The sequence below is a fragment of the Emys orbicularis genome, chromosome 3, assembly GCF_028017835.1.
Source record: "Emys orbicularis isolate rEmyOrb1 chromosome 3, rEmyOrb1.hap1, whole genome shotgun sequence".
NCBI lineage: Eukaryota > Metazoa > Chordata > Testudines > Emydidae > Emys > Emys orbicularis.
The window spans coordinates 64,348,547-64,361,239 of record NC_088685.1 but is presented as its reverse complement, the minus strand read 5'-3'; the positions used below and the strand labels follow the sequence as shown (position 1 = coordinate 64,361,239).

Below are 12,693 nucleotides of genomic sequence, written 5' to 3'. Positions count from 1 at the left end.
CCTCAGAGGGACCCCCAGACTTTCACTATGCATTCATTTCTGACTTTGTACAGTATATTGTTGAAACTGGAGAGGCCCAAAAAATTGAGAGACTCAGAATGTGAATTGTCTTAAGGCTAATTTTCAACTGGTTGAACTCAAATTAATTAACAGATTTACTTGAAAATTACCAGAAAATGGATAAAATATCCAAAACCAGTAAATCTGTGTGTTTTTAGGATTGGGAGGTTTTTTTGATAGCATTCCATGTATTTCTTATTTTTTTACTCAGGTTATGCGCTGAAACTTTGGGGCAGACACATTGTGCATTACATATACAATAAAGGTTGAATTCCAGCTTTAAATATAATATAGAACACAGTGTTAACGATAGCATCACTACTACTCCTCAATAATCCTTTGAGGAAAAATAAACAAATGAAGGTCTTTCATTAGATAAGGATCTAGTCTTACTTTTTATAAGCATCAATTATCATATTAAAATCATTAGAACACAAGGCTCTAGTATGACAGTTTTTCTTCTCAATGTTACCCTTCCTGTTGATCTTCAAAACAGAATTGTTTCAAGGAGAGTTCAGAAAAGCTGCAGTAGTCCTATATTTGTTTGATAAAGTCATCATATATGTTCAAAGCTGTATTAGTTATCTGCGAGTGGGCAAATAATACTTATGTGATATATCACAGAATGTTCATTAGCAAATGAATATTTAAATAATTTGAAAAGAAAACATCTACAGATTTATTTATCTAGTAAGCCATAATGGCTCATAAGGAGATGATCTAGTGCAGCAGTTCTCAAACTATGGGTTGGGATCCCAAAGTGGGTAAGGACCCCATTTTAATGGGGTCACCAGGGCTGGTGTTAGACTTGCTGGGGCCCATGGCTGAAACACAAGCCCCACCACCCAGGGCCGAAGCCCAAGCCTAAGGGCTTCAGCCCTGGGCGACGAAGCTCAGGCATCACCTTCAGCTCTGAGCAATGGGACTCAGGTTACAGGCTTCCTGCTTGAGGCTGAAGCCTGAGGGCTTCAGCTATGGCCCCTCCCACCTGGGGCGGCAGGACTCAGGTCGGCTTAGGTTTCAGTCCCCACCTCCTGGAGTCGTGTAGTAATTTTTGTTGTCAGAAGGGGGTCACGGTGCAATGAAGTTTGAGAACCGCTGTTTGATATGCATTTCTTAATATTGCCTCAGTGTATATGCATTTCCTGGAGTCACTGAAACGTATCATTTGTGACTTTGACGTAGGATGTATACTCTGTAGTGAAGAGCATCAAATATTTTAAAGTTATTGCACATGTGTAGCAACTTGCCTGGAAACATCAAAGTTTTTGTTTATTTTGTTTTCAAAATAGTAAAGGTGATGTGTAAATTAATTCCAGTTTATAAATCAGTGTTTTAAGCTGCATAGTAAAGGAGCAATAAAATAGCCAAAAACAGTAAATCTGTGTGGTTTTAGGATTGGGAGGTTTTTTTGGTAGCATTCCATGTATTTCTTATTTTTTTTAATCCATTGTTCCTACATGCTTTTTTGTTGACTAAGGTCTGATCTAAACACAAAAGTTGCCCTGGTTTAACTAAAGATACCTTTTTAAAAAACTGATTTAGGTAAGCTAGTGCAAAACACCATGTGGACATTCTTATTTTGGTTTAATAATAGCTTGTATTGTTTTAGTTTGTGCCCATTAAAACATACCTTTAAATCAGCCATTGCAGCATCTTTGTGTAGACTAGGTCTAAGTCTGTAAGTTATATAATCACTGACCTTAAAAAGCAGAACATCTCAAAGATGTTGTGGTTGTCCTTTACTACTCTTGGCTGTATGCTATTAACATTTTTATCAGTGACTTGGAAGAAAACATAAAATCATTACCAATAAAGTTTGCAGATTACACAAAGATTGGGGAAGCGGTAAACAATCAAAAAAGGACAGGTCTCTGATACAGAGCAATCTGGATTGTTTAGTAAGATCGGTGCAAGTGATCAATATGTATTTTAATACTGTTAAATGTAAATGCATACATCTGGGAACAAAGAATGAAGGCCATATGTATAGGATGGGGGACTCTATCCTGGGAAGCAGTGACTCTGAAAAAGACTTGGAAGTCATGGTGACATCAGCTGAGCATGAGCTCTCAGAGCAATGCTCTGGCCAAAGGGGCTAATGCAATCCTTGGATGCATAAAAAGAGGGGAACCTTGAGTAGGAGTAGGGAGGTTATGTTATCTCTGTATTTGGCACTGGAGCGATTGCTGCTGGATTTTTGTGTCCATTTCTACTGTCCACAATTCAAGAAGGAAGTTGATAAATTGGAGAGGTTTCATAGAAGAGCCACAAGAATGATTAAAGGATTAGAAAACATTCCTTATAGTGGTAGACTAAAGGAGCACAAACCATTTATCTTAACAAAGACAAGTTAAAGGGGTGACTTGATCATAGTCTGTAGGCTATAATACAGTCTGTATTATTTGTTCCCCATACCTATGTGGGGAACAAATATTTGATAATGTGCCCTTCAATCTAGCAGACAAAACTCCTATGGCTGGAAGTTGAAGTTAAACAAATTCCAACTAGAAATAAGGCGCAAATATAGCAATGAGCGTTATTAGCTATTGGAACAACTTACTTAGGGTCATAGTGGATTCTCCATCAGTCACAGTTTTTAAATCAAGATTGTTTGTTTTACTACAAGATACACTCAAGTTCAAACAGAAACTCATTCAGGGAAGTTCTATGACTTGTGTTATGCAGGAGGTCAGGCTAGTTGATCACAATGATCCCTTTTCTTTTTTTCTGTGAATCTCAACTGCTGCTCTCAACAGCATCCTATGGATTGATCAGATGTGTCTCTAATGCAGAATTGCTTAGTATACACCCCTGTGGGTGATAGTTTGTGTTGTTACATAGTAACACAGTCAATATTTTGGGGAAAATTTCCTCTCATTTAAGGTAACTGCTTTAGTATAATGCCTTGCCAAATTATTCAAGATCCCCAAACCAGTAATTCATTTTCGTTTAACTAAATCATACAACGTACTAAACAGTAACAAATATTAGTACAACACACTTCAAACAGCAATGTTAGGGGGGAAAAAGTTGTTTAATTACAAATAATGTCTCACATTACCAAGACTAATATATATTAACCTTTTTTTTCAAATTAATATAATTTTAGGTTATGGTGAAAGGTTTTGTATTCTAAGAGGTTAAATCCAAAAATAATGTATTTGGGATAAAGTCTAGAATTTTTATAACTGATTATATTATGCTGAAGGAGTGACATTTTTCATTTAAAAATATCTGTTACTGTAAAATAATTAGCCTTGGCAGGATTAGATTTTTATCGGTAAATGTTGACTTCACCGTACATACACACACACGCCAACAAAAAATATTTCCATTGATGATAACTAAAATTTACAACTCAGCAAAGTAAGAAAAATGCTTCTTGATAACTTACTAGATTTTGATATAAGGATAGTTACTTCATGTATTCTGACGTGATGTTAACTTGCGTTTCAACGGTTATAAAGTTTTAAGTTTTTGAATCTCAACATCTACTATCATTGAATAATTATCTGATCTCCCTATAATTTTCTATAACTGTAAAAATCTAAATTGATAAAAATTGAAAAAAATGCTTAAAATTAAACATCGATATTAGCTATCGAATTTAAAAAATCAAATTATGCCAACCCTAAAAATAATCTGTTAATTTTTCATATATTTTAAGAAATTTAGATAATCAGATTTTTGGAGGTTCCTTACAAATTCCAGTGTAATAAACTAACTTTCTTATTGTTATATTTCTGATTAGAATTCCTATGGTATTAATCAGTATTTCTGTAGTCATGATTGCGTATGACTTGAAAAAATTTGTTCCACCTCTAAAAACAAGTTGATAATATACAACGGGACGCAAATATACACCCTATTAACATACAATATTTCTTGCTGTGCAGAGACCAAGCTTGCTATGATATAATTCCATTATATAATACAATGAAGAAGAAAGTCTTGTCTGACTCTGATGAGGTAAGCTAACAAAATACCACACGCATGTCGAAATTCCACTTTTATTTTTTTTATTCCGTTTGAAAAACAATTGTTTAATGTGAAAATAGCTGAGAGTAACCACAGTATGATGGCTTAGTACTCTGCACTGGTGTTCAAGAGAAATGGGGTTTTACTACCTGCTGCAGCTTCCTGCTGCAAAGGCAGTATATTCAGCCCATTGTGAGAGGATAGAGAGTGCCCTGTGCCACCCAAATGCAGTCCTTCTAACCAGTTGAGGAACAATGGGTGAAATTCCCCCCACCCTCCAATCCAATGGTACATAAACTTTGTGCACACTGTCTGTATGGGGGTGAATTTCATTCCACATTTACAAACTCAGAGAAGTCCTAAACTGCTAAAATTATATATATATAGTGGTCATCATGTTTCAGAAATTTGAGGGTTAGGGAGGAAAATGTGATGAAAAAAATAGGAAGGGTCTCAGGGTTCTTATGTGGAGCACCTTCCAAAGGGACAGAGAGAGACCTACAAAGAACTGGAAGTATAAATACAGTATGTAAGGAAACAATTTCTCAAATGTGTTTATATTTTAATGTTGTACGACTCATTTTTTTTTTTTCTCAAAGGAAGAAGAGAAAGATACAAACGTGCCAGGGACGTCCACTAGAAAAAGGAAGGTAATATTTTCCCTTACTTTTCTTCAGTGATTTATACCACTCTGAATAGTTCCAAAAAAGGATTATACAAGAAACATTAAAAACTGAAATGCTCTATGGTGGCATAATCCAGTCTTTAAAATATTATGTATCTTCCCCCGTGAGTCAACTTTAACAGTAGTAGTTTCTTTATTAGCTGTAATGTTAAAAACATTTTTACCTGTTCCATTATGTGTTACTGGTTTGCTAATAACACTGCTCTACAGCCAAAATGCTTCTGAAATAAATGTAGTCAAACTTTACTAATTCTGGGTCACAGAGAACGAAAATGATGCTTAAAATTGTTGATTGGCTCTAGTTTTCAAGATATGCTATTGGGTCAGTATATACGACCCTTGACTTGGGAATGGCGGAGGATAAGTGAGTTATAAAGGGAAGGGATCTCAATTTAAACCAGAAATGACTAAAATACATCTTTGACTGTATCTATGAATAAATCTATGACTGGGTTTGGACAGTACTTGCTTTTTAGGCAAAACAATGAATGATGCAATCTGAAGCTGGTATTGCGTCATACATGATATGAATTGCATCATGTTATTCCTAGAAGTCATGGATGATGCAATCATAACGAAGCTTACATCACTCTGCTGAACAAATTGCCCTATATCAGCTCTAGAAATCATACAATGTCGTTCTCTCTTATTTGTCAGTGTTTGATTTTGCAAAGGGACACATTTCTGTTTAGCCAAAGTGAGCAGAGATGCCTCGTACTTGTGTGAACAGTGCAGATAACTTCTGCTATGTTTGTGGTGAAGTGACTTTTGCATCACAAAAGCACAGTATAACCACTATGGTTAAGAAAGCCCATCACCTTTATTTTGGCTGCAAAATTGGAGATCAGGACAAGAGGTGGGCCCCACACATATGCTGCAACACTTGTGCAACAAATCTTCGCCAGTGGTTGAACGGGAAAAGGAAATCTATGCCTTTTGCAGTGCCAATGATTTGGAGAGAGCCAACAGATCATACCAGCAATTGTTACTTCTGCATGGTGCCTCCAGTTGGGAAAGGTGTGTCAAAGAAGAAAAAGTGGACTGTGCATTATCCAAACATTCCATCAGCTATACGCCCAGTACCCCACGGAGAAGGACTGCCGGTTCCTGATGCACCAGAATCATTCTCACTTGAGTCAGAGGAGGAAGAGGAAGAGGATGAAACTTCTGGTCCTGAACCATCAATGTCACAGGAGCCACATTTTCTCCCATCCTCCTCCTCTGAACCACACCTCATAACACAAGGTGAACTGAATGACCTTGTCAGGGATTTGGAACTACCCAAGAGTAAGGCAGAGCTGTTGGGCTCCAGACTACAGCAGTGGAATCTCCTGGCAGGTGATGTTAGGGTTTCCATGTTCCGTGACCGTCAAAAGGATCTTGTCCCATTCTTCTTCATGGAAGGTGATCTTGTAGCCTGCAACAACATCGATGGTGTGATGGCAGCCCTCAACATCGTTCACGATCCAGATGAGTGGAAACTGTTCATTGATTCATCGAAGACGAGTCTTAAAGCTGTTTTACTGCATAATGGCAATGTTTTGCCATCAATTCCAGTTGGTCATGCAGTCCATAGGAAGGAAACCTATGACAACATGAAACAACTTTTGAGGTGCATAAACTATGACCAACATCAGTGGCAGCTTTGTGGCGATTTGAAGGTTGTTGCTCTCTTGCTTGGTCTGCAGACTGGATACACAAAGTACTGCTGTTTTCTCTGCTAATGGGATAGTCGTGCAAGAGATTCCCACTACATCAAGAAAGATTGGCCACTCCGACAGTCATTGGAGCCTGGGAGGAAAAGTGTTCAGCATCCACCACTTGTTGAATCAAGGAAGATTTTGTTACCACCCTTACACATCAAGCTGGGTCTGATGAAGAACTTTGTCAAGGCCATTGACAAAACACAAGCAGCTTTCAAGTACCTCCGTGGAAAATTTCCAAGGTTAAGTGAAGCTAAGATAAAGGAAGGTGTCTTTGTTGGTCCTCAGATTCGTGAACTTCTTCGAGATGATGCATTTGACCATGCACTGCATGGCAAGGAAAAGACGGCATGGAAAGCCTTCCAGTTAGTGGCAATAAATTTTCTCGGAAACAACAAGACAGACAACTACAGGTTGTTGGTGGAAAACCTCCTCAAGGCATACAAAAGCCTTGGTTGCAACATGTCACTAAAGATACATTTTTTGCACTCTCATCTAGATTTTTTTCCACCGAACTGCGGAGCAGTGAGCAACGAGCACGGTGAGCGATTTCACTAGGACATTGCAACAATGGAGAAATGCTATCAGGGCAAATGGAGCCTATCAATGCTTGCAGACAGTTGCTGGACAGTGACAAGAGATGCTCCATTTAATGAATACAAGAGACAAGCCAAGAAGCGCCGAGTAGACACTGAATAAGACTAAACTATGTACATAATAGTTTTTTGACTTTTGTTTCATAATAAATGTTATTTATATAACCCTTTTGCTGATTTTTAAAGTGTTACATAAACAGGACAGGTGAAATATTATCATGTAAAGCAACCATAAACACATGAAAAGACCTAGGTTTACAATTTATGATTAAAACTCTACTATCTACACAATATACATAGACATAAAATGTAAAAACTTAAATATCTTAGAAACAGTAGCCAATCAGTTGTTTTAATTGTCATATTTGAATTCAGCACATCAAAATACATAATAAATAGCACATTTTATCTCTGAAGCAGACGACTTCTCAAAAATTGTAGACCAGTGTAATGATTCACACCTTAATTATTTTCATTTACCCATTTTACTCTTTAATTTGTGAAAACAGCTAGGCTGATTAATGTATAATAGTCACTATTGCCATTTCAGGATCATCAACCCAAGCGGAGGCTGCGCAACAGAGCACAGTCATATGATGTTCAGGCATGGAAAAGACAATGCCAGGAGTTGTTAAATCTTATTTTTCAGTGTGAGGACTCGGAACCTTTTCGCCAACCAGTGGATCTCCTAGAATATCCAGTGAGTATTTTAGTGGGGGCAAGATTGGTCATAGTTTGCATACTTGGGATGCGAGGGAGTTGCAGCTATCTTTTTCAACAGTTTTTTTTTATCAAAATCACTGTACTGGCGTTAGTCTCATCTAGGCAACCTGACTCAATTCCTGAGCCTTTGGTCAACTGGAGTAATCAGGATAAACTTAATAATTTGAAGGTAGCTCATGATCATGCACGCATGCTTCTGAGATAATTATATACCGTATATATTCAGTCATAGGCCAAATATTTTTGGTAAAAAAGTGACGCATCAAGCAGGGGTTGGCTTATAGATTCATAGACTCTAGGACTGGAAGGGACCTCGAGAGGTCATCGAGTCCAGTCCCCTGCCCTCATGGCAGGACCAATACTGTCTAGACCATCCCTGATAGACATTTATCTAACCTACTCTTAAATATCTCCAGATATAAACGGGTCTACACCAAAATTTGATGATTTTAAACTATGGAATAATTGAATTGAATATCTAATACATTGTCGTTTTGTTTACCTGGAGCGTCTGCAGGTATGGAGCCCCTCAGCTCCCTGTGGCCGTGGTTCGCCATTCCCAGCCAATGGGAGCTGCGGGAAGTGCAAATAAACAAAACGTCCCGACCCGCCAGCGGCTTACCCTGATGGACGGGAGCCAAAGTTTGCCAACCCCTGAAATATATGGTCAGCTTATGAAAGGGTCGTACAGTTTTTGCTATTTTTACCTAACCATCTTGGAGGGTTGGCTTATAAACAAACAGGCTAATGAACGAGTATATATATTGTAGTTAGATTTTTACCAAAGCAAAATGGTTATTTTTTGGCATTTTTTTACATGCCAATATTTTAATTATAGGCAGAGTTGGTAGCTGTGCTTATGAGACCCTGTTTTCAGTAGCTTATAACCTAGCCAAACTCTAACTGTTGGGGCTAGAATTTCCATATCAGTTGTCTGCCTTAGGCTGAATGACTTCTGTAAGTTTCAGCAAAAAAACCCAAACATTTGGTTATTTCTGAGAACAAGCTGTGGGAAAAATACAAAATTTGGCAGGTGATAATCCTGGTGTCAAGGATGTGCCTTGTGTTGTCGTTGTGAAAATCCATCCAAGTTTGGTCATATTATAAACTTCTGAAAATCGCAGTGTGCACATACTCAGTAGAGGTTTGTTAGAGACAGGTAGCATTATATTCCAAAGATATTGTCTGCACTGAGCATGCTGCATCCCCTCATGGCTCCTGCCTACTGAACATACACTGTCCCCACAAAGTGACTAAGCATGCTTAATCCCAGTACTGCTGGGAAGGAAGGGGGATGAGCAGGACTTTTCTTGAAATTTCTCATCCGGGCTGCTGGGGACCATTGTGGTGCCTGCCTGGCACCAGATCTGAGAGCAGAGACTCTGTCCCCTGTTCTCTGTTCTTCCACTGCTGAAGCACAGGAAATGTGGTGGAGGAGGAGAAAGCAGCCTGACTTGCTCAAATGCAGTTGAGCAAGAAGGATGGACAGTTTGAGACAGACAGATGCAGGCAGGGGCAGTAAGAACAGTGAAACACACTAGCAAGTTGTGTGTTTCCTGTCCCTTAAGTGCCTGATCAACCAAGAGGATAGCCTACTACTGCTGCTCCCAATACCCGATTAACTTGAGTGGTGGAGGTCTGTGCTTTGGATCTAATGGTCCAAATCCTGCTGATGACGTATGTGACAGTCACTACGGTTCAATATGATGGGTCTTCATTTTTATTTCAGTTTGCTTTTTTAAAAAACGTAGCAATTTACACTAAAACAAAACTAGGTCACACACTTCCCCTCCTCCCCCCCTCCTCAGAGATGTGTAGTAAATGAGGCAGGGATTGCAGGTAGAGAAAGGATAGGTATCCTGGTTAATGCAGTTGAATTAGAACGCTGGAGTACTAGATTCTATCCCTGCCTCTTCCACAAAGTTCCTATGTGATGCTGGGCAAGTCACTTAAACCAGATTTTTCAGAGCTGACTACCAACTGTGTGCGCCTCATTTTCTGGCTGCCCAATTTGAGACATCAGGAGCTTGATTTGCAGAAGTGCTGAGCACTTACTATTGTTACGGGGATCAATAATAGCTATGCTCAGAATGTATAAAGTACTATAAAAATGCTAAGTACTCTGAAAAAACTCAGACCCTAGACATCTCAAATTAGGCACCCAAATTTAGTGCTTCAGTTCCCTGTAAAATAACAATATCATCATCATCATATCTCCAAATGGTTTTGTAAAGAATAATTCATTAAAGTTTGTGAATCACTTAAATACTACAGTGATGAGTGTTATAGAAAAGTTTGTGGGGAAATTAATAATTCTGTACTCAGTGTAGAATTTGGATGGTGTGCAGTCAATAACGTGTAGGCTACAATTGAATTACGAGAATTAAAAAAGCCAGAATAACTGCTCATTGACTGAACAACATCCCTCCTGTGCACTGAGTGAGGAGAGGTCCAGTAGAAAAATTAGTATGTGATCATGTAATTAAAGACTGTGTCATAATGCATATGCACAAGGGGGACGAGCTTAATTCTGGCACTTCCTGACTTTTGAGTGCTTGACCCTGCAACACTAATGTCCTTTAATATAGTTTTCTTCTGTGTAATAATAGTATTTTAGGTGTTTTCTCCTCTGTATAGCTATATTTTTTACCATAGCCTCTGCCTGAATAATCCAACAGTCAGTCATGTTTACTCTTCTCTCCAGGTTGTTAATTTGATAAGATGTTCTTTCACATTTTCCTTCTAAAGTTGTCACTGGATAAAATAGTCAGTGAGAATACTGCTCTCTGTTTCCATGAGAGTTCTATAGAAGGGAGTAATCTAGCTTTAAATGCAATGTACCCAAATTGTGGGGTGCGCCCATTTATGGACGTGCAGAGGAACATTCGGAGGGGGGAGTGGAGGGGAGGGGCAGCAGGGACCAGGTCAGCCCCCACCGGGGGCAGGGCAGGGCGGGAGCGTCATGTTTCCAGCCCTGTTCCGCCCCTTAAATTTGTGTGGCCTTCATTTTGGAGGCTAGTAGGACTTTTCAAGGATCAACTGTAGCCTAGCACCATCATCCAAATTATTTTTTATTCAAATTCGTTTTTTAAAAGCAACTGTGCTGAAATTCTAGGTGCTTTTGATAAACTTTGGGAGTTGTTGGGCCATCCAGGGAAAAAATTTAGGGGGAGAGATACAAATGCCCACCTTTTGTTCATAACTGCCTTAAATTAGAATTGAAATTGTTCTCTTTCTACTGCATTCCTGCTTCCAGTGAGGCTGATACACATCCATATCTTAAATATCAGTAGGGATATGAAATTTACTAAAATAGAGCTCTTAATTTTCTTGTTGCTGAAGTTGTTCATTTACCAAATAGAGTTGACTTTGTATCAATGTTGCTTAAAATGCTCAAGTTTAAGGTCAGCTCTGCCAGGAGCAACATTGCCTCTTTCAGATCAGAAGGCAGTGCTTCCCTAGAACGGATCTTGAAAGATGCTTTTGTGGTCTTCCATGCAGACTTTTAAAGTTGACATAGAATTGGGCAAAGCTATTCTAATTGACAAGTAATTTTGTCCTACTGAATGAGAGATGCTGGGCCCAACAAAAATAATTTCTGTTACATGTTGATTTGCTAATAATTTTTGTAGGATTACAGAGATATTATTGACACACCGATGGATTTTGCTACAGTTAGAGAAACTCTGGAAGCTGGCAATTATGAGTCTCCAATGGAATTATGTAAAGATGTGAGACTTATTTTCAGCAACTCTAAAGCTTACACACCAAGCAAAAGATCAAGGGTAAGGATATACAATTTACTCACCCAAATTCTTGATATGTATTTATTTAAGGGAAGTTCACATACCTCAGAAACACACAAGATAGTAAATGATTTTTGTCAGAGATTAAATGTTAAAACAAAGCTGAGATATTTCTTAACTCCAAAAAGTTTAAATGCTTATTTCATCATAAATATTATTCCTATTATGAGACAAACAGAAGATGTTCAGCAAGCTACATTATAAATAAGAAGAGTGTGTTTTGGTCATTAAAGGCTTGAAAGTTCTGTGCTGCTACTATCTTGGATTTTCAATTATCACCTTTGGGATGAGGTGTAAATGAACAACTATTTGAGACAAGGTTGAAAAAGTGATAAATTGTGTGGAAGGAGGGATGTGTGGAAAATGTGGTATGATTGGACACACTGTGACAAAAAATATTTCACTGATATTTGTGAGAGGATAATAATTGATTCTCCATAACTGAAACTGCCTCCAGAAATCCCCACACTTGGAATTACACAAATCTCAGAACTTTAGTTAGCCTAGGAGAGGACAGTGACATTCTGAACTGTTCAGTGGTGGTCATTGACACTGCTAAGTGGCATTTCCCTGTTTTTTCCATCTGTCAGCTGATTTTGGAGCTGCTGGTCACTGAGATGATAGCTCTATATCAGTGGTTCTCAACCAGGGAGTACATCAGCTCATCTAGATATTTGCGTAGTTTTACAACAGGCTATATAAAAAGCACTAGCAAAATCAGTACAAACTAAAATTTCATACAATGACCTGTTTATACTGCTCTATATACAATACACTGAAATGTAAGTACAATATTTATATTCCAATTAATTTATAATTATATGGTAAAAATGAGAAAGTAAGCATTTTTTCAGTAATAGTCTGCTGTGACACTCATATTTTTATGTCTGATTTTGTAAGCAAGTAGTTTTTAAGTGAGGTGAAACTTGGGGGTACATAAGACAAATCAGATTCCCAAAAGGGGCACAGTAGTCTGGAAAGTCTGCTCTACATTTTCTCTTGAAAAAATTTTTCCTTCACTTTAAGTACTTAGTCTTCTGGTTTGAGAAATCCTATGGAAGTAAAGGCAGCACATAAATGTATTGGTGATGCAAACTGCAGCATGCTACTAATGGCCTTTCTTCTGCTCATCAAGGGCT

General features: G+C 38.2%; 1 protein-coding gene and 1 long non-coding RNA gene across 3 annotated transcripts in view; one reads left to right on the top strand and one right to left on the bottom strand.

The window, feature by feature from the left end:
* The window catches only part of LOC135876850 (uncharacterized), a 1,011,314-nt gene that overhangs the window by 626,609 nt on the left and 372,012 nt on the right, over positions 1-12,693 (bottom strand). The gene's annotated exons all lie outside the window — the stretch shown is intronic.
* PHIP (pleckstrin homology domain interacting protein) overlaps positions 1-12,693 on the top strand; it is a 342,291-nt gene that overhangs the window by 321,029 nt on the left and 8,569 nt on the right. Inside the window, exons 33-36 of the mRNA XM_065402211.1 lie at positions 3,960-4,032; positions 4,641-4,691; positions 7,576-7,725; positions 11,381-11,533. Coding sequence (XP_065258283.1) covers positions 3,960-4,032; positions 4,641-4,691; positions 7,576-7,725; positions 11,381-11,533 — 427 coding nt within the window. The remainder of the gene's footprint in view (positions 1-3,959; positions 4,033-4,640; positions 4,692-7,575; positions 7,726-11,380; positions 11,534-12,693) is intronic.